The sequence below is a fragment of the Watersipora subatra genome, chromosome 3, assembly GCF_963576615.1.
Source record: "Watersipora subatra chromosome 3, tzWatSuba1.1, whole genome shotgun sequence".
Lineage (NCBI taxonomy): Eukaryota > Metazoa > Bryozoa > Gymnolaemata > Cheilostomatida > Watersiporidae > Watersipora > Watersipora subatra.
Window position 1 is genome coordinate 66852028 of NC_088710.1, and position 21939 is coordinate 66873966.

A 21939-nucleotide genomic window follows, 5' to 3' on the forward strand; every position below is an offset into this window, starting at 1 on the left:
ACACTAATATAATGCTGGCTTTGTAGATCCAAATCAAGCATGTTTCATAGCACGTACTTTGACCTCTCACATAACCATTTCAACGCAGTATTTGTATAATTTGTATAGATAGATGTGAAAAGGTTACCTATGTGACAATGAAAAAATATAACACTCCAGAACCTACCGCTTTGCTGACCAGATTGGCTTTGATCCTCAAATAATATGGTGACCATGCTTAGAGAAGTGATCTCTCAAATTCGGGTGTCACAAAGACTTGCTAGGAAATTCTATTTGTAACGTAAGGCTGAGCGGATATATTCCAGAACTTTATTTTGATAATAATATATAGAGGTACAGAAGTTTCTCCAAAGTTACCATCAAAATAAGAATATAGGTCAACAAAGTTACCATCAAAATAAGGATATAGGTCAATAGTAAGTGCTTCACGGTGGCCAACTACCAACTAATAGACTACTTGCTACATTCCAGTTCTACAATAGACAGGTAATACCAAGCGCATATTCATAGACAACAACTAATCCAGCCAGTAATACACAAGTAACATTATTATGTAACTGATATTCGACCAATGATATTCCTTGTTACAAATACGGACCATTGGAAAAGAGATTGGCATAATTTACTTTAAAGGGAAAGTTTCATCGTTTTAAGCACCAAAATTTATCTTTTTAAAAGTAAAAAAGAGCAAAAAAGAATATTTCTTATGGTATTATTAAATGTCCGCAAATGCTAAATAGATAAATCAAAGGCAAGTTGGTGTAAATGTCAGGCGGAGCAGTGGCAAAAGCCTGGTCATACTAGCCTGAGAATAAATAGCTGAATACGGGGTCATTTTGAGACCATCCAGGCTGTTTTGCTCCTAGCAAGGTGTAGGGGTATGCGAAATAACGGGAGTAAATGGTTGCATGAGGACAAGCATTGAGCATAACAATGGTCTGTTCTGTGGGATGACTGCAAGTTGCCCTACTCGAGTAAACCCCAAACGAATGGCATTTGCTAGGCGCAACCGCCCCTTACTATAGTATGCTTGTAACATCAGTTAATGACATTTTTGGTGTTCATTGTGTCGCATCAGTTGCTCTAAATGTTACAAAAAATAAAACAAGAAATGACTCCCACAGCACACAAAAATAATAAACGAATAGCCAAGGAGACGGAGTGAAAATCTACAAACTAAGTGAGGTGCTGATAAAAGTGCAGCGATACCGATAATAGCTTCAGCTAGAGTAGCCCGAGGGAAATGGGAAAATAATTTATACATAATATATAGTTGGTCATATAAATATCTCTATACAAGGCTAAGCACAGCGTATACATCGCTACTATAAATGTCTGAATATTAGACCAAAATGAAACTTGGTCAGTTCGCCAGCCGTAGTGTTTTTATACTACTTGGCAAAGTAAATAGTCTATACAAGATAGTGTGCGGGTGACTAGGTCGAAGGGAGACAACCCCTGCTAATGATTGAATTAGACTGCCAGCTTAGCAGCTAGTCAGATACCTTACGTGAGATAAATTAGAGGATAAATTATGAAACAGCTTTATGCTGGCACCTCTTTACTAAAAGTAACAACTAATGTGGGTTAGTAAAGCTTTACTTCTGTCTGCATAGACTCATCGAGTGTCACAAACAGATGACAGGTGCAAGTTATCAGTCAATCCCAAATGTGGGGAGAAGGAGGCAACTCCGAATGGTGCGCAACAGTAGAACTGCAACAAGTAAAAAGATTACACAGAATGTGATGGGAGTGTGAGAGTAAGCGCTATATCATGTAGTTGACCAAGGAAACAAATACAGTGGAACATCTACTTCAAATATTGGTTAAAAACAGTATTTAGTAACATAGACAGACAAATATCAATACAAATCAGGACTAGCAACAGCACAAGAACAGCATTATGTTCCTCAGGCTATATTTATTCTACCAGTTGAAAGTGCACATTTCACATGCTGACCTGCTAAACCTGCGGTAGGTAACGCTGTGGGGGTTGATGGTGAGCGGTATGTTGTGGTTGACATTCTGGTGAACAAGTCTATGCAGCCTCTCCTTAGCTTTGGATATAGATGTGAGATCAGATTCAAAGTCATAGCTGAATGGACGCGAGCAGTCTGGTTCTAAGGCTATGTCTAAATAACAGAAAAAAAGTGATATGAGAAGTTATCTTTCCTCTTTCCAATGAGAGCAACTAACTATTCTGATGAAAAGTATTGCAACCTGGGGCTGTTGCTAAAACATTGCTTACCAACTTAATACCATGACATTTTTACAAAAAGTATAAGCGGGTATTGCTATACCTGCCACTCCACAGCTGGAATTAGTAATTCCATTACACCTACCTTTGTGGTGAAGAACTCGATGGGCATTGCCGCTGAGTGGACTGGTCTGACAACAAGCGCACATGCAAGAATGGTAACGCATCCTTCCATCATCGAGATATGGATGGGAAAGGGCATCTGTGGTAGTAATTCTCTTGGACTGCGTGTAAAGGAAGCATGTATCAACTGTCTTTCCGAGTTTAGCTAGTCTTTGCTTAGCATTTGCATATAAGGCAGCGTGTGAATTGGTAGAGATGCATATAAGGCAGCGTGTGAATTAGTAGAGATGCATATAAGGCAGCGTTTCAATCGTTAGAGATGTAGATAAGGCAGGGGATAAATCAACTCATTCCAGCTGCTTTAGCTAGCAGTACCACGGTGATAATCACAGGGAACACGTAACAAACCAAATTCCACTCTCAGGTATCAGCACTTTGAAATGGGTGTTGTTTGACAGGAAGTCATGATTCACCCGAGGGAGCATGGAAAACACTACTAGTATTGCGGCAAAAGCAAAGCTCGGCACATGCCAACAGGTCTATATTCAAGTCACATGCCAACAGGTCTATATTCAAGTCACATGCCAACAGGTCTATATTCAAGTCACATGCCAACAGGTCTATATTCAAGTCACATGCCAACAGGTCTATATTCAAGCTCAAGTAAATAGATAAGAAACTCAATCCCCCAGCCACTAAACCAAAAGGTCATCAATTTGCCCTTTGTCTTTTAAAAGAACAGAAAGCTTGTTTAGCCACTACATTGGCCTGCCATGAGTCAGTGGTAAGACTCTTTATCTACTAAGCTGACACCAGCTGAGCATAAAACATGACTAAAGGGAGCTCTAAACTTATACATTGATAGAGTCTAATTGACTGGCACAAAGCACCGAGACACCATTTTCCTTCAATGTCCCCACCTACGGTTCCTCAGACAACATGATGGATTGACAAGCTAAATATTTCACAAATTCTAAAAGCCGAAAAAACTCATTTTAGGAAGAGATGAACCAACTAATTTATTTTAGCCACATGCGTGACTACGGTACTATGAAGGCGTCGCTATGACAACATATAGCGATAGCCATGAAATACCAGGGGCGTGGCTCGGTTGGCTGAAACATTCTTGCCAGCAGGCACTGGCAAGAATGATGGAATGTTACAAATACTGATGTAGTTTGGGTGCTGGAGTTACCTCTGCTGGCTGCACTTGTGTTGCAGGCCCTAGGCTTAAAAGTAGCTAGTCAAGGCTATGGGAATATATACTTTAAAAAGATGATTTCATTTGGTGAGGGAACTCAGTACGCCATTAAATTCTACGCTTGGAATGTTATTAAAGTGAAATACACTAATTCTATCCTAATTAATTATGCAAATGGAAATGATTCGCGTGACAGGAGTCTCCTGTCTGTGCAAAGATGCATAAGACTACATCAATGACGAAAATTGCCGATTTACGCTTACGTAATATAACTAGATCAAAAGTTGTAATTAACATGGGCACTCCTCAAATGGGTACCTTACTCATCAAAAATTCAATAATGTATAGTAAAGGTTTTTAGTGGTACCTTTCAGTTTTTATATGGTTTCCGTGGTGATAAACCTAAATTATGATACATAGTTATCAGATCGTTTCTTAATAACCTCAAACGATGGCAAGCCTATCATGAGGTCATCCGCCTCAAATGCAAAACGAACATGTGCCAACTTTTGAACTCACAGGATCAAAGACAAGCATCTGACAGAGAAGGTGCACGGCCTCATGGGTAGCATCTTGTGACAGGGCATAAAGGGTTGAAAGCCTGGGCTGTTTTTTGGGCTGTTCCCTCATGTGCTTGATGGCCCCATCGGCAGCAGTTCGCATGTCCGACTTGTCAGGCGTGCCAAGAAGGTTTGTTATCAAGTCCAACTGCAAGACAACATGATTCTAGCACCACATAACTAAGAAAGAGGCCAGTAAGCTGCAACACTGCTACACATATCCTCATCTACCTGGAGGAGTGTAATGTCTCTACGTAATGTCACGCGCGTAACCACAAATGCTTGTTTGAGCAAATCTATAACATTGCATAAGAACATTAGCAACATTACGCAATACTCAATATTAGGCAGAAGTGTCTGTAGATATCCATGCATCAGACTTGGATAGAATGCAGCAAATGATATGCCCGTGTCCATGACCTCTGCTCTCAGGCTGGAGTATGAATGGAATGTCACTCACTACGGACACCAGCAACTATCTGCCCTAAGGTCTATTGACATGGCTGCAGCTAGTCAACATTACTCATCTCGCCCAGCAACCTGTGTAAGGGAGTCATGGGGCAAGCTCATTACAGACTGCAGCCGAGAGGTCCTGCACAGAGTTCTTTGTTCACCATTCCTGATCTCTTGCCAAGCCAGACCCTAATATGCCTAATCAGGCTGAAACTAGACATCAGACTCAGAGAAAATAATAAAACCCTTCCTGGATGCATAAAATAAGGAGCTGACCCAAAAGCTTGTTAATGCTATTTTCCGCTCATGGAACAGTAATGGCTGCCAGCACAACAAATAAGAATGATTTGGGCAGTGTTACGACTAGGAGGTAATGGCTGCAGGTCGAGGAATGCTGCTCAAACCTGCTGCATGCATGGTATGTAGTATACTATGTGACCAGTACTGCACATATATGTTTGGAGTATGTAGGCTTACCAAAGCCGAACATACAGCATACGAAAAATGCATAATGCGAATCCATCGTTTTTTTACGTCATCAAGTCGTTGGCACATGCGCTCATTCACGAAAAAGCCGCCATATTTGTAGAAAACGATCATTTTTATTTTATTTAATAGTAATTTTTGGTGTTGTTTTGATACTATAATAAAAAAATTGCAAACAAAAGCATCGTTTTTAAAAATTGCTTACAAAAGCTTTGTGTTTTTAACGATAAAATTCTTTATAAAGATGGCCGACAACGATAAAATGACGTCATGAAAAACAAAGGATTGTTTGGTTGGTAACACGCTGTATAACCGTACAGGTATCTTTATGCCCAAACAATGCTAAAACGCATTCATGGTATACACATGTTAAATGCATATATATTGTATACAACTTTCATACAAGTGCATGCTGTACGTGCATATTATGTGTATGCATGAAATATAGCAGGCAAATTCTGTGTAGGTATATAGTAGCATACACACTATCTAAATATGAATATGAGTAGCCAGTCATTTATTACTAGCAACTAGAAAAGGTTGTTACGTAATCATCAATGGCACTGTAGCAATGCTCGTGCTACTGCTCACAACTACAAAACAGGCATGCATAGATTAAACATGCCCACAACCGATGGAGAGAAGCCAGAATCTCAGTTCATTTATATCACTGATCTACCAATCTGTTTGAGCGGTGTGCTACCGATCTACCAATCTGTTTGAGCGGTGTGCTACCGATCTACCAATCTGTTTGAGCGGTGTGCTACCGATCTACCAATCTGTTTGAGCGGTGTGCTACCGATCTACCAATCTGTTTGAGCGGTGTGCTACCGATCTACCAATCTGTTTGAGCGGTGTGCTACCGATCTACCAATCTGTTTGAGCGGTGTGCTACCGATCTACCAATCTGTTTGAGCGGTGTGCTACCGATCTACCAATCTGTTTGAGCGGTGTGCTACCGATCTACCAATCTGTTTGAGCGGTGTGCTACCGATCTACCAATCTGTTTGAGCGGTGTGCTACCGATCTACCAATCTGTTTGAGCGGTGTGCTACCGATCTACCAATCTGTTTGAGCGGTGTGCTACCGATCTACCAATCTGTTTGAGCGGTGTGCTACCGATCTACCAATCTGTTTGAGCGGTGTGCTACCGATCTACCAATCTGTTTGAGCGGTGTGCTACCGATCTACCAATCTGTTTGAGCGGTGTGCTACCGATCTACCAACCTGTTTGAGCGGTGTGCTGGCTTGAAAGAGGATCCTTCTGCTCAGCAGCTCAGCAAAGATGCAACCGACGCTCCAAATGTCAATCTCATAGCTATAGTGTATGGCACCCATGAGAATCTCTGGGGGGCGGTAGTACTGTGTCACAACCTCCTGAGTCATTGTGCTGTCCTCATCAGGATCCGACACTCGAGCCAAGCCAAAGTCACAGATCTGAAAGGCATCATAGAATACGCACTCTCTATAGACTGCTAGAAAGATATGTTGGATGTACAATGAATTGCGCCGTAGTCTTACAACAGCTGTTTGGGAAGAAACAGTGACGACTGCAGATCCCATTAACGAAAAATTTATTTAATTACCGAGTAATTCATATATTTTATATATTCTCCGACCTAGCGAGGCGTCAGTAAGGCTGCACCTAACTAAGTGTGCGCATGAGCATTCTATGAGAAAATAGTTTGTAGGGGCAGGAGGTAGAACCACGCTGGTCAACAGCTCGCAGGTAGTAACACATGTAGTAACGCAGGTAGTAATGACTGCTAGTTACTAGCCAGCTGGTACCTATTGAATGGCAGATAATATGCAATCAGAGATGAGATTGAGTAGATACCGCCCCTTTATTCCTGGGAATAGAAAAGATGAAAGACTTATTAGGGTACTAAAGAATCAATATACTAGGCACACTGGAGTACCAAAAGTTGGTATAAAATTTAAATAACTTGGCGAAAAAAACTTCTATAACTGAAAAAGACTAACATTTCCGATATTATGACATACATAAGCAAGCATTTTGTTGTCACAGTCGTTACAAAAGATAAATAATTTAATTAATTTGTCAGGGTCCATGGTTGGGCAATGCGTAGAAAACTATGTAAATAACGACGGTAACATGACCTTTTATTTGCATCCAGAAAACTGTTTAAAGCTACTCTGTCCACAACCTGTGGCCTCTGGATAGAGTTACATGGCATTTCCTAAAGTAAATCGAATGCTAAACACTCCAAACATTTGAAAATATATTTATGAGTGGCCGGTCGCTGATATTATCAAAATTTAATTTCTCTACACATTATATAGTCTACCAACACTCAACAGATCCTGTGAACAGTTTAAAGGCCAACAGGTCTCATAGCCAAATAAGTTGAACAGTCTTGCTAGTGTAGCTGGTTATGTTGTCATAAAACCACAGCGACCATTTACCCAATGCAATTGTAAGTTATGGTTTCCAACCAAAACTATTAATGTCGAAAAATGACTCATTGTGATGACCTTCACCTATAAGAATGCTGCTCTAAATCTGTTGTTATAGGTGAAGTCTAGAGTAGCATTAAAACTGCAGTCATAAAAAAACTCCCACTCGACTGGTGTGCGACCCGGTGCGCGTGTGAACATAGCTTCCTGGAGACAGTAGCAGTAAGTTGAGAAGGAAAGTGAGTGTGAGGTTCAAAAAGGTGCTCAGTGTGAGGCAGATAGATCTACTAGGTACATGGAAAGATTAGAGTGTTTTTACAGCAAATGTTAATGATCAAAGACAACTCTCAGTCAGACATCTATCCAATAGAGCAATTAATAGGATACACTCTCATGACCTACGAAGGGCTGCTGTTGACATCATACATGGGAAGGGAGTAGATCAGTCACAACATATTACACTGAGCATACAGATATGTAAGGAATTTAATCAAATTTCGATATCAGGCCAGCTAGAAAGAGCACCACTGCCATGTAGTAGAACTGACAGAAAAATGCGTCGTACTGAGTGAAGGAACTTAAAGAAGAAAATCAAAATTTTATAAAATTTTATGAAATTCGCTGGAGAAATCACTGTATCGCTCAAGAACGTCTGACAAATCGCCTGTGATTACAGTCATCCTTCACTTTTCGCGAACCGACATCTTTCGTGAGAAGTGAAAATCCGCGAAATAAAAGTGCATTTATTAAAGTATATGTATAGGCCTAAGCTAAAACTTTAACACCAAAAGACTTGAAATGCTTTATAAAAATATTGTAGTTATCTCCTATATAATAAGTAAGTAAATTGAAGTTATCTTGATTGACTTTCAGGTCATATTTCGCCTTCAGCCTCAGTATTTTAAGCCAGAGAATCCGCCTGTGTAGTATGAGCGTAGTCTGAACTTCATCTGGTCTGAACTTGTGATTAACTGGGTTCGATGTAATAACGAAGTCAAGTGCTTGTATTTATGTACGTATATTCGTGTATTTTGCTTTTGAATGTTTTTTTAATTAATTTTTTTAACATCGAAGTACTAAAATCGCCAAAGGTGAGCCGCGAAGTAGCGAGGGAATACTCATATATATATATATATGTATACATATATATATATATATATATATATATGTATACATATACACATTACTTTATTGGCTATAATATCTAACTCTATCACTTTTTATACATGATAACATGCATAGCATTCAGAACAGTTGTGTAATTATTACTTCACTATTTCAATATTTTCATATCAAAAAGTTGTTTTGTAAATCCGCTAGAATTTGAAGAATTCCGATGAAATCCTAAGATAGTCTCAAGCAATCATTTGGTCAAAGTGTTATGGTCTCCCTCGACTAGGATGGAATGTATGAAAAGACGTACCTTGAGTTGACAATTGCTGTTCACAAGGAGATTGCCAGGCTTGATGTCTCTGTGAATGATTCTCGCTGAATGTAAATACTTGAGGCCTGCAATAAAAAAAATTAAACCGTCACTGAAGAAATCCTTTAGCTCGACTTTGATGCGTTTTGGCAACTTCTTGTGTAATCTCCCTCGCAGGGGAGTTGGCACAGTTGAGTGGGACGCAACAAAGTTCACCTATGATATATTTGTATTTTTAGGTTGATTCATATGTACAGAGGAGACATCGGATGCATCGATACGCATGCGATACTAACTACCATTGCATGGAAGTCATATAATACACGGTAATCTAGGCCGAGAGAAGCCATCTCTCTGGAATGACATCAAAAGTCATGACTTGTTGATCAATTCAACCTTTGGAGCCTCCGAGACGCAGAAGGAAGTCTACACCTATTGATACTAGGTTTAACCATTGCCTTCTCAAATAAATCTCTTTGGTGTCAGTCTGGGTAGACAACATCAAGAATCTAAACAAACTGCAGCGAAGGCACAAAAAACTTTTACCAAAAATTACCTGGTAAAAAGAAACTGCTACTAACCTAGTAGAAAACAGGACCAGCTAGTACAATTACTAGAGCAATAGCCAATGAGATGAAGCAGTTTGTGGCTACGGTGATTTAATGACCAGGCATGACCACGGCCCGGCAAAAGGTACCCAGGGTTCATCAAGCTATTGATAGATTGCTCACTCTCACGGAATCTACTATCTAAAGTCCAGTGACTGGCTGAGTTGTCCAACACAGGATTGAGTTCTCATATCACAGTAGTCCACTAGAAAGTGTTATTAACACTTTTCACAATCTTGAGCCAAACTTGGCTAGCCTGTCTGGTGAGGACTGGCAAGAAACGTGAAGCCTTCGACTGAAGCGGCGTAACATCTAATCTCATTTGTCTGCAATCAAGAGGCATCGGCCATAGTTTGGCATCCCCTGCTGTCTATTCATATATGAACACAAGACAGGGCTCAATGACCTCTTACAAATGAAGTCGGCCAAGTGGAGCAGGCAGCAAACGCAGATGAAAGGATAGCGAAAAGCACCGCAACTCAAGTAAAAATTGAGGTTTGCAATCATTTTAGCGCTGTGATCAGTTTGTCCAACAAGTGATATATTCCCATGGCTGAGACAAATTTTTATAAATACTTCAAAAACCATTTTTCTCCATGACAGCGGCCAACCCTGCAACCACACAAACCATAAATAACTTCCATGGGCTAAATTGCAAGGTTACACGCTGTCAGCAAAATCTATTTGAGGTAAAACCACAGGCAACTGGTGAGATAAGGTAACCAAGAAGTTCTCGCATGGATGACCTGTAGACCGAGCAGACATTAAGAGTAAAATGGAACTCGGGTACTCTCACAATGGCCCGACTAAGCTATGAGAATTCAAGGCTATTTCAGAATAGGTTTAGCACTCAGGCTATAATTACAGGCCGTCTTACTAACAGCAGTTCTCAGACTAAACCCACAGAATATCTTACACAACCCTTGTCCAGATACAGGCTATGACTTACCCCTGAGTATCTGATAGAGGAACACTTTGACATGGTCTGAACTGAGAGGCTGAGGTGAGACGATTATCTTGTGAAGGTCACTTTGGAACAGCTCTGTGATTACATATCTGATTTGTTTAAGTGAAGGAGACAACTACAGAGCATTGGGTAAATGAAGCACATCATCTGTAGGCTGGTTGCAGTTTTACAACTTATAAACAGGTAGAAACCCAATTGCCTAAACGCTAGAATGATTATCTGGTATAAATAATAAAATGTTAAAAATTCACTGAAATCATCTAAAATGCAGAACTGGCCAATTGGAACAACGGAATCACTCACGAACAACCAAGCACGAAACAGGTTAAATTGAACTGAGTGCATTTTTTCATTTACTATACTATTGCATAAAAAGATTGTTTACTTAAAATGCCAATAGTTGTGAGCGATATCATATAATTTGCCTATAACAAAAAACTTTTAAAACGGGAAATGAATGAGTACGCAAAAAAGGCTCTACGCGTGAATGCCAAATCCTTAATGAATTAGCTGTTTAGAGAATTGGTCAGATTCATAAACTGCAAAAATGCTATCATGCATTAGCATAAACACGCTTTTAATGACGCTTTTAATGACACAGTAGTGAGCACATTCTTGCAAAGGCCCCCATTGAACAGCGAGACAGCATTTATCACTTATAACTCAGTTATAAGCTAATATGACAAACAGTAAACACTGCTGCCAGGAATTTTGATTTTCTGTATCAAGATTCGCAGTCTTAAAACTCCATCAGAATTTGGTTATAGAAATATTATGCAGCTTTTTCATTTTTTTAAAGAAAAAAGGAAGACAACATAAGTATCTCAAGATCTAGAGACAAAGATAATCAGAAGCTGAGGCATAACAATTTTCGTAGAGGCACCAGATGAACTAAAGCACAGGCTACTAGTAGTGGTGTAAAAATTGTAAAACTGGCCCAACAGCCACTCATCCAACTAAAGACTCATGGCAACCACACGGCAGGTTTAGGCAGGTGTGTGCCTAGACGTGTCAGGTCATACAAAGTTAGACGAAGATGGCATATTTCTAATTGTAAACAAATAGAAATTTACATTACGGTTTGGAAGCGAGGCTTTACACGACAAGCTAATCTTGGACTGATTAGATGATGTGTATTGTCCCTAACCAGTCACGAATAAGACACCTGACTGCGAGAGTTGGTTTCAAGCACCCGTGCTCTGGGGCAGACGCTTACAAGCATACCCCATTATTGATTAAGGCTGGTGAGGCACCCGCCCCTCGATATTGTTACCAGATTATTAGTGAATGGTTAGCCAGACAAGACTGCAAGACTGCAAGACTGTGGCAAGCTGTAATCCAAGCAAAAGCAACCTTATTTACAGAAGATACTAGCCTACCTCATCATACAACAATAATGAACTTTCAATAGAACACAATTGAAAAAACTCCCTCTAGAAAGCAGGTTTGCGTTCTAACAGCTGTTGTGGTATTACGCAAGAATATTTATAACCCTAAAATGTCAAATCCAATAAATTACTTTTTTGAATGTCTCAGCTTCAATTTATGGCAATTGCTCTCATGTATGTAACAAACGAACAACTAGATTTTACCCAGTATAAACATGAAATAGTGCCTATATGATAGTGCCTATATGATAGTGCCTAATTGATAGTGCCTATTTGATAATGCCTATTTGATAGTGCCTATTTGATAATGGCTATGTGATAGTGCCTATATGATAGTGCTTATATGATAGTGCCTATATGATAGTGCCTATATGATAGTGCCTAATTGATAGTGCCTATTTGATAATGCCTATTTGATAGTGCCTATTTGATAATGGCTATGTGATAGTGCCTATATGATAGTGCTTATATGATAGTGCCTATATGATAGTGCCTATATGATAGTGCCTATGTGGTAGTGCCTATGTGATAGTGCCTATATGATAGTGCCTATATGATAGTGCCTATTTGATAGTGCCTATTTGATAATGCCTATTTGATAGTGCCGATGTGATAGTGCCTATGTGATAGTGCCTGTGCGATAGTGCCGATGTGATAGTGCCTATATGATAGTGCCTATTTGATAGTGCCGATGTGGTAACCCAAACAAAAAAATTATAGAAAGTCACTTGAGAATTTATGAAGCAGAATGTCTTACAAATCTGAGCAGAATTATGACAAAAATTCATGACAGCCCTTCCTTCAGTAGACCTGCTGAGCAACAACGACCAACAAGTGTCCATTATCTAATGGCTGGCGTGACAAGCAGTTGCGAGTCCACAAGAAGATAGGCTGTAGCTAATTAGTAATAGATTGAGGAGTTATAGGGAGCATCTCTTTGTTAACATAGGCAGACATCTTGCCATCATTCTGACAGATCATTATCATGCTTTTGTATTCTCAAAGCCCTGAATCATCTCGGCTGTTTACAGAGTGGATAACACCTTCTTTAAATTTACAACACAGCAATTTCAGACTTCCGTAGAGTGGCAGCGGTTCAGGGCAGGTCTAGACAATAGACTTTGCTATCCTACATTTTGCGGCTGCTGACGAGCCGGACACAGTGACAAGAGAAATACAGTGTTGAACAAGTATTTCAAAGCTGGCAAGCAGCGGAAAACTAGGGCAATAGCGAGTATGACTGACATCTCAAACAAGGAAGCTGCAAACAGAACAGGCCCTGGCCAGACTTGAGTGTTCTCACAAGAGTAAATTAGTAGCGCCAGGCTAAAGGTACGGCCACGCATTACGAATTATTTGTTCATTCTGACCGAAATCACGAAACGAATTATGATTATGGCCACACGTCACGAGCTCTCACGTTATGAGCTCTTGCCGCGAGATTCTAGCCGCTTTTACAAATAAATATAATTCAAGACACATATAACGACACACAATAAAAGTACCAGCGCAACTCGACATAATACATACGATGCAACTGCCTAATTTGCGCTATTGTTGATTCTTTATCGTTTGGATACTACGGCTACAAATCGTTTCTTTTTCAATAATAACATTTTTTTAGCAGCGAACGTTCCGTTGTAGAAACAGTTGCCATTTTTAGCGCATCTAGGCGGTTACATCGTAAGTATCAGCTTTAACAGCGCTGATACGTTCATTGTGTGTTGAGGTACATATTTTGGACTATACCAATGGTAAAAGCTGCTAAAATTGCGCTCGCTAAGTTTGTTCAACCAATTAAAAGCGTTTTGTCGATGACTTCGGTGTGCATGCACAGCTCAGACAACTCTGTTCATTTCGTGATTTCGGTCAGAATGAACGAATAATTCGTTACGTGTGGCTGTACCTTTAGCAAGACAGACAGATCAAAGATGCAAATGATCAGCGAAAGCCTAAAAATGTTCGGATAATCTGCGAATTGGCCTTTGCAGTGAAGTAATTTATGGTATGAAATACGAATCACCATGACAACCCACATCCTCAAAGTGTGAGGCCAACAATGTTACTGCCCAGGGAAAAGCAGCATCAAGAGAACTGAACAGGCTAATCCACACACAGTTATTCATCCAATTCCGCTAGAAGTTTCCCGTAGTAACAGGAAACTAAGTGATCACCTTAGTTTTCAACGAAATTGTTACAGAAACATGCCTCTGGCAGCTTTAGGGGAAAATTTTGTTAATCATCAATGATATAGCCCGAGTAGGCCTCACTTTGCTATTATCACCTGCTCAAGTGAGGTCAGATAGGATTGTTTAGTTTCTGCCATTACTAGCGGATTTCCTGCTTGGATACGGGAAGAATGGCTTGGCTAGTACTATCAGACCTTACAGAAGGTGCTACTAGCAACTATATAAATAATAGAGATCAATAAGGGAGGCAGCCATCTTTAGGCCTGAGTCGTTAATTTATACTTGCAGCTGGCTGAGAAAGAGGAGAAATGAACAAAATAGCAACCATTAGTTTAATCTGACATTAAAACACACATCAGTGACCAATGACTTAGTTAATAGTTTTATTGTGTAAAGAACCAAAACAGCCAAACATTCATATACATGTATATAGCGGTAAAGAGTACCTTCAACTAGTTTGTGAATTGTAAAAATAGCGGATTTAGTTAAAAAAATTATACAAAAACTTATAAAGGGTGCTTCACATATTTTCAATCAAGAATCTCATGATAGTTAAAAATCTGTCTTGGATAATATCGGTCTTCTCAGTTTAGAAACCGTGTTAACTCACAAGACAATACGTTTTTGATAAACTCAGTTGTGTTCAGCTTTGGGGTTTTTGAGATCTGCAGCAGCCTGCCATTAGTATTGTTGGTTTTGTTTAGTAAAACGATGTAGCTGACAGTATTTATGTGGGGATTATTATAAAGGAGCTTGTGGCAGCTGCTGATGAACAGAAGGGAATGAATACTCTAAACTCACGATGGTTGAGAGAGAGAGAGAAAAACTGATACTCCAACTATTTTGATACAATGATACAAAAGAAATTCCTTTATTCAGCTCTATTATAGTACCTTTTTGTAATTGAATCTCTAGTTGATCAGATTATAGTTCAAATTAATATATAGCTAAAGCTGAAGGCAGTGTTTGTTTAGGCGAGCTTTGGAGTGAGTTGATAATACATAGTTGATAATACATAGAGTTGATAATACATAGAGTTGATAATACATAGAGTTGATAATACATAGAGTTGATAGTACATAGAGTTGATAATACATAGAGTTGATAATACATAGAGTTAATAGTACATAGAGTTGATGGTACATAAAATGCTTGTGCGAATTCTGCACCATTAAAGATGAACTTACACCAATTTTTAGCAGATTTTTATCAGAAAATGATGGTATTTTTTATCATTTGCTATTGTTTTTAATATTTGAGGTGATTGGACAGCCAAGATGTTTCAAGATTAAAATCGACAAAACTTGATCACAATCAAAACACTCAAAAGAAAAATACATGCGCGATGACGTTACAAGTTGTTATCATTGCTATAGTTGATATCGGCTAATGCATTAAAGTTGCAGCGTTCCTCGTCTCTATTCTATCGGTCTCTTTGCAACTAGAAACATCACACTATTATAGACGTCGTAATCACGCTTTCGCTTGATCTGAGCGGTTTAATCATGATCAAGTTTTATCGATATTAATCTAGAAACAACCTGGCAGTCAGACCACCTCAAACGTCGAAAACTACTGCAACTGATTGAAAAATACCAATTCTTTCTGACAAAATCTACTAAAATTTTATGTAAATTCATATTTAAGGTTAATAGCTGACAGAGCAGACAGACACAAGCTCTGCTATGAATCAACCAGCTTAAAGGTACTAGAATGGAGCAGAAGTGATGAGACAAAGAGACATGCGGTTAAACAAAACCTAAGCTCTCCCACCAGACTACCAGCAGAAGAGTGAGAAGTTACTCAAGCCACTCCTGACTTGTAAACTGTCAGCCAGTGAAGTGAAACAAAAGGATACATCTCTTGGAAGTTGTCATACTGTGCTGGCTGGAGAATCTCCAAAGCGGAAAGTACCTGAAAGTAAAAGAAAATATCAAAGACCGACAAGCATAGATATAAACCGTATGGCTGGGAGAAACCAAAGAGACTATTGATGCTCGGGGCGGGGGGCACAACCCCGTGAGGGGGCGGTGATTCAATGAAAACCAGTGATAGATTAGAATGCAAATTAAAGCATAAAACCTACAAAGCTCGAAATACAAACACGCTTGTCTATTCTCAGAGACACGAACTCAATTATGACATAGATGAGTTGCCAAAGGATTCATCGCCTCCGCGTATCGGCCATTCATCAAACAGTGTCATTAAAGATACTGGGGCCCAAAGGCACTTGCGGTCAACATAATGTAATTCAATGCACAACGGTATTACTCGTGTGCCTTGATTCTGTGGTTATCATTCTTTGGCTGTTCTATTGGTGGAGCGTCATCGAGATGACCCAAGACAAAGAGCCCGGCTCAGGGCCTGCTCATTATTGTTTGAAAAATCGTAACAAAGAAAGGGCCCAATTTCTATGTAAAACTTGAGTACCCTCAGTCTATTAGCTCTTGAGAGACGCTTGATTGTCCAACTAAAAAGGGGTGGTGACACGGCTTTTGTGGCATGGCAAGTGGAGCCAAAAATCTTTCAGTAAGGTTTGTGGGAAAACGATTACCAAAATGGTTAATAGCTAGCAAATCATGTACCGGAAACATGTCAGACTTGACATGAAATAAAAACATTTATTAAACTACCACATCTGTACTGCTGAACTCCCACCTAATGAAAGCTGCGCTGTATCCACCCCCATGAAGAGCAGCTGTTAAGGCCAATTAAATACAAATTTGACGAAAGTTTAATTACTATAACCATATATCCACAAAGAAAATAAACATTGAAACATTCAAGTGTTATGGATAAGATTTGTAGTGATTCGTCATTCTTTGTATGAGATGAGCTAGTTAGTAGTTTCAGCTGGTCGCCATGACTTTGTCTTTAGAGATCAATGCTTTTGCACTTGAGCTATTATCCTAGGACTGAGTCACAAGGCCGTTTTATAGTCGCTTACACAATGTCCCTTCCATGCTGCTTACTCTAATCTATTAAATACCACTCATCTTGCCACTTTTTATTTTATTCAAGTCTCCGTCAGCCAAACAGCTTCGATTCCCTAGCACCTAAAGCACCGGAATGGCCGGGCAGACGAGACGGGTTGCGTGCACTATGCCTAATTGATCCATTGATAAAGTCATAGAATGCAGTTATTAGTAGCTTTATAATTTGTTGCAAGTGTGCCTTTATCAGATATGTTTGCTCTGGCATTGTTTAATCAGCCTCGGTTACGACAAACTATTATACACTCTTTTTTCTACCTCATTCAATCGGCTGATGCGAGACACAGCCGTTATTGAATGTTTGAGGACGCCACAACCGGCTTGCAATCAATGAAGGAATTAATGTTTCGCTTTAAGGTGCTTTAAGGTGAAGGAAAGACAGGCCTAGCTGATCTGGAGTTACATCTGGCCCTGAGAGATTCATTTAATTACCATGATGAAGAAAGAATAGGGCCTTGCTCTACACGCAATCTCCCCACTTTCATTTCCCAAGCATTCCCGCTTAGCTCATCATCTTGTATAATTATCGTGAACAAAGAATGACAACTGATTTGATGCTGTGCCCACATTCTACAGGTACACTCGATGCAATCATTCATTCGACCAGCCTTTCCCTAGCATATTAGAGTATACGACTATACGGCTAATAGAAAGCGACATTTCTGAAAACAGTGATTGACAAGCTGTCAGGCACTGACTGCATATGTCACAAAAAAGCATGGGAGGTTACATCCTGCGAAGTGTGTACCTATCTACAAGCTACAAATATCGTTGGGAGGAAACACCTAATATAGTATAACTGTCACTCAACTAGCCTCTCCCTAATATATTTTCCAACATTCCAGTTTCCAATCCTCCTTCATTTCTACCCAGCAGTAGCTCATTAAAACATCATTATGCCTCCTACTACTTCCTGGTCTATAACTAGTTAGTGATATTTAAACTAGCCCTTCACAAATACGTGATACTAAGCACCAAGTCCACACCTGCAACTTACTAGTTGCTATATCAACTTATTAACTAGTTACTAGTACATGACTTGGCATCTTACTGACTAGCAGAGAACTACTTACTAGTATGTGACCTACCCTCCCACTGACTAGCAGAGAACTACTTACTAGTATGTGACCTACCCTCCCACTGACTAGCAGAGAACTACTTACTAGTATGTGACCTACCCTCTTACTGACTAGCAGAGAACTACTTACTAGTATGTGCCCTACCCTCCCACTGACTAGTAAAGAACTACTTACTAGTATGTGCCCTACCCTCCCACTGACTAGTAAAGAACTACTTACTAGTATGTGCCCTACCCTCTCACTGACTAGTAAAGAACTACTTACTAGTATGTGCCCTACCCTCCCACTGACTAGTAAAGAACTACTTACTATTGTAGAATTAGCTATTAGTCACTTACCAGTCAGCCCGATGCATATTCTTGCCCATCACTAGTTGGTAGCCAATTATAAACATATTTATTGATCAACAATTCTCTCGCTAGTAAAAATAGATTGATGAGTTGTAATATTTGTAGATTTGGATGTTATTTTATAGATGTTCATTTCTTACATTATTTCTAATTATATACTCTAACTCATTATAAATCATATAAATATCTTAGTGATGACAGCTGATTGAACCATTTAATTGCTATTGTGACCATGCTTTTGCCTTCAAAAGTGAGAGAGCAAGCGAGCGTCAAGGGAGACATGGAGCATTTTCCATCGCCTATCGTCTTTATGACAAGTCATTAAAAAATCAAATCATGCCCAGATCTGCAACTTAAAAATACTTTAGCTCTATAATAATAAAAATACCACCAATTAAATTCAGGTTTTATAATAAGTGTCAAAGTGGTCTCCTCATTCTCAAGTCCTTGAAGAAGCAGACTTGTCTGTACAATACTATGCAGCAGTGAACCAAAGGTAACCTACTTGTGCAGCGGCGACGAGAGAATTCACCATAATTATATGCGTAAAGGTGATCGGATTCATTATGAAGTGAATTACGAGTGTGAGATACATTTTAACAATGTCCAAAGCATAGACTTACGTCTGCTTTAGCGATCTAATAAAAATAACAACTAGGGCCTAATACTTTACATCTGCATAGTTTACCCTCTCTACAAATGTTTTATCCATTAAATGATAATTAGTAAACGACATTTAAAAACCGTTAACATTTTGTTTTTGTATTGAGCTGAATACCTCTGTGAAATTGTTTTAGATAGCTCTGATAAGTCTCGAGTAGATTACAATTTGTGCTACGCCATTTCAAAGTGGGCCAAAGTATATAAATTACCAACAAAGATGCAAAATTTTAATAACATGGGACCAACATGGAGTTCTCTAGAAACTTACAATTATTATTTTTGCAAAAGAGGTAAGCATAGAAAAAAAGGGATAAAATACCTTTATTTCTGACATTTTTTATAAATGACACCAAGTAATGGTGTACTTGTCTTAGATGCCAAGGAAAAATGAATTTATTAGCAGCAGGTAATCGTTTTGTGTTACATTTACTGACCCTGAAATGTTCAACAAATGTGTTTGAAGACAACACGTGTCTTTGCCTTAGATCTTCTCTTCTAGACGGGGTGCCAGAGTACTAGCTTTAACAAAACACTTACATTGTCATGCTTGAAGTGACAAAGCATACGTAATTCTCGGTAGACTCTCCTACTCGATATTAGATTCTGGAAGACATTGGGCATCTTTTTCAAAGCCTTTCTTGTGCCATCTCTTGGATCAACCACTGACCTGGAAAGATAAGTGCAGTGTGTTCAACTGCCATCAGATGATCCTATGGGACAATATTAACATTGTTGGCCAGCTCAGCAAACCTGTTCTTCTTGTCTCTCGCCCTCACAACTCAGCCATCAGAAAGATTAAGCCAGAAGAGAAAATAATTTGATTAGATAAAAATAGCCGAATGGCCACTCGGGCCCTATCTCAACGCTATTACTCTAGCAGGGAAAGCCAGCGCTTCAGGGCTAATTTGCCAGTCGATTTTGCAGGCCGAGGCCTCGTGTAACATCAGCTGGTAGAAGCAATTAACAACTACTTAGGGCCCGCAAGTCTGCAAGCTGCAGCAGATGCATTGCAATCAATGGCTCGCTCGCTCAGCGTGATCACTCGCATAACAAACTAGCATTGTTAGGCAGGGCATTACAATTATGGACTGCACTGGGCCCCTGTGCACATAGTAACTCAATACTCAAATGTCATTGCATCAAGCTTGGGTCCCAGCACACCGACCCAACGCCTATTGATTGCGTATGCCCTCATCTTATGCTATAACAACTAGAGACAGTGATAACGGGCCGACGCAGCTGCTAGCAAGATAGTAGACATGACATTAATATACAATGCTTCTCACTATCTGACAGAAAAAGCAATTTCATACAAACTTCATCTTACTGTCTCTGCTGACACACAACAATCTCTCTTGCTATATAATCATCACCATGGTATCTGACAGCTACCTATCTTACCAGACAACTCCAAATGCCCCATATCCAATTGGATGATCGCCTTCAGTAGACGAACCAGAAGAACTCGGAGGGGATGGTTGGGGTTCAGGCGTAAGTTCTGGTGACGAATGCTGCACTTGCTTGGGCAATGCTGTCTGAAAGTGGTAAATATCCTGCTGCGCATATGGGGCCAAAATGTGCTGGCTGTGAGTCTGCGGCACCGGAGCGACACTTGCATGGTAAGGGTAAGCTATGTGCTGTCGTGGAATGGCACTCCCTGCAAAGCGCTGTGCAGGATGGCCCACCATACCGCAGAGCATTTAGGCTACCGTTCCCAATGACTGCCAACCTGCACAGAGAGGATATCGATAAGCGTATGCGAGATTAGGTGGTGCTCGTACTATAATAATATGATTGGTGTCATTACCGTATTGAGAACAACTCAAGTTTTGTCTATACGACTGGTTGTCAATCAACTTAAAAAGACACCATAGGACTTTTTAAACCAATGCTAAAACAGGATGTGCTGTTTCACTATTGAAAACACCGAATTTTATTTAAGGAAACTTGAGGCAAATATTAAAATTGTTAGTCTTAGTACAATACGTTAACTCTATTCACCAGGTCACTTCAAATCCGAGAGCTTTTCTGTCACCTTGCCTTGCACTTTCTCAATGCTCATAAGAGCATTTCTCTGTCATCTCCTGGAGAACTCCTCGGCTGAGCCTCCAGACAAGACCAATGTGCACAGATTGCACAACAAATCGCCAGCGTCTTACATCGACCAAGCACCTATACAACCTGACCCATATGAGTGGCAACAACGTACAAAAGCGGTCACGTGACCTATTAACTCTCAGTCTGCACAGTTTCTTGACCACTAACACGCCTACCGTATTTTGTGGTTGTCATAACGATAAGCGGTACGCCGCTTCCTGGAAATAGTCGGGACAATGCTATATCGATTATTAGAGCAAGCAACTCCGAAATACTACGCCATACGGGCGCGCATGGGTGTATTGATGCTTTACAAGCACTTCAGCTGATTTTTGCTCGCATGCATCTACATCGTCAATGTATTAAAAAGTCAGGATTCTGTCAGCCACTAACTCAGAATCTCTAACGTGAACAAAAAACCTTGAATCTTTAAATATACCGTATTGAAACATTTAAAATTATAATTTATGCAATAAAAACTATGCACTTGGTTACCGGAAAATTGGATATCGAGATACATGTATATTCTTTCATTTTTATTTTTTGCACAAAAAGTAGGCTTTTCAATATACATAGTTTTGAGTGTTATAACATACTTGCCAACTCTCACGCATTGGGCGTGAGACTCACGCAATCACCTCAAAGAAAAAATGGAAATGCGTGAGATTTTTGCCCCAATTTCCACAATTTTATAAATACTATCATTGAGACATCAATTGCCCCAAAACCAAATCTCACGCATTG

At 39.7% G+C, this 21939-nt stretch overlaps 1 protein-coding gene across 3 annotated transcripts; it reads right to left on the reverse strand.

Annotated features, from left to right (window-relative positions):
• Window positions 1–295: 295 nt before the first annotated feature.
• On the reverse strand, window positions 296–21279 carry LOC137391793 (serine/threonine-protein kinase NLK2-like). Of its 3 annotated transcripts, none has more exons than XM_068078327.1 (11): window positions 21139–21279; window positions 20500–20827; window positions 19636–19765; window positions 15872–15927; window positions 10419–10525; window positions 8862–8947; window positions 6248–6457; window positions 4041–4229; window positions 2343–2481; window positions 1961–2132; window positions 296–1714 (listed from the first exon to the last, which is right to left on the reverse strand). In XM_068078327.1, exons 2-11 carry the CDS (start codon window positions 20796–20798, stop codon window positions 1660–1662), a joined length of 1443 nt encoding a protein of 480 aa, XP_067934428.1. In that variant the 5' UTR covers window positions 20799–20827; window positions 21139–21279; the 3' UTR covers window positions 296–1659. The 3 variants fall into 3 exon arrangements, with proteins under 3 accessions (XP_067934428.1, XP_067934427.1, XP_067934429.1); XM_068078326.1 differs by having other exon boundaries at window positions 21100–21273; XM_068078328.1 differs by having other exon boundaries at window positions 21134–21257.
• Window positions 21280–21939: the final 660 nt, after the last annotated feature.

Bases quoted from the DNA above. Each gene is read 5' to 3' on its own strand.
- LOC137391793 (XM_068078327.1), bottom strand. From the start codon at position 20,798: ATGCTCTGCGGTATGGTGGGCCATCCTGCACAGCGCTTTGCAGGGAGT. The intron at 4,230-6,247 runs GTTGGTAGATCG...GTTGTCTTGCAG, and splicing joins CCAGCACACCGCTCAAACAG to TTGGACTTGATAACAAACCT. The intron at 1,715-1,960 runs GTCAGCATGTGA...TACTTGTTGCAG, and splicing joins ACCTACCGCAGGTTTAGCAG to TTCTACTGTTGCGCACCATT.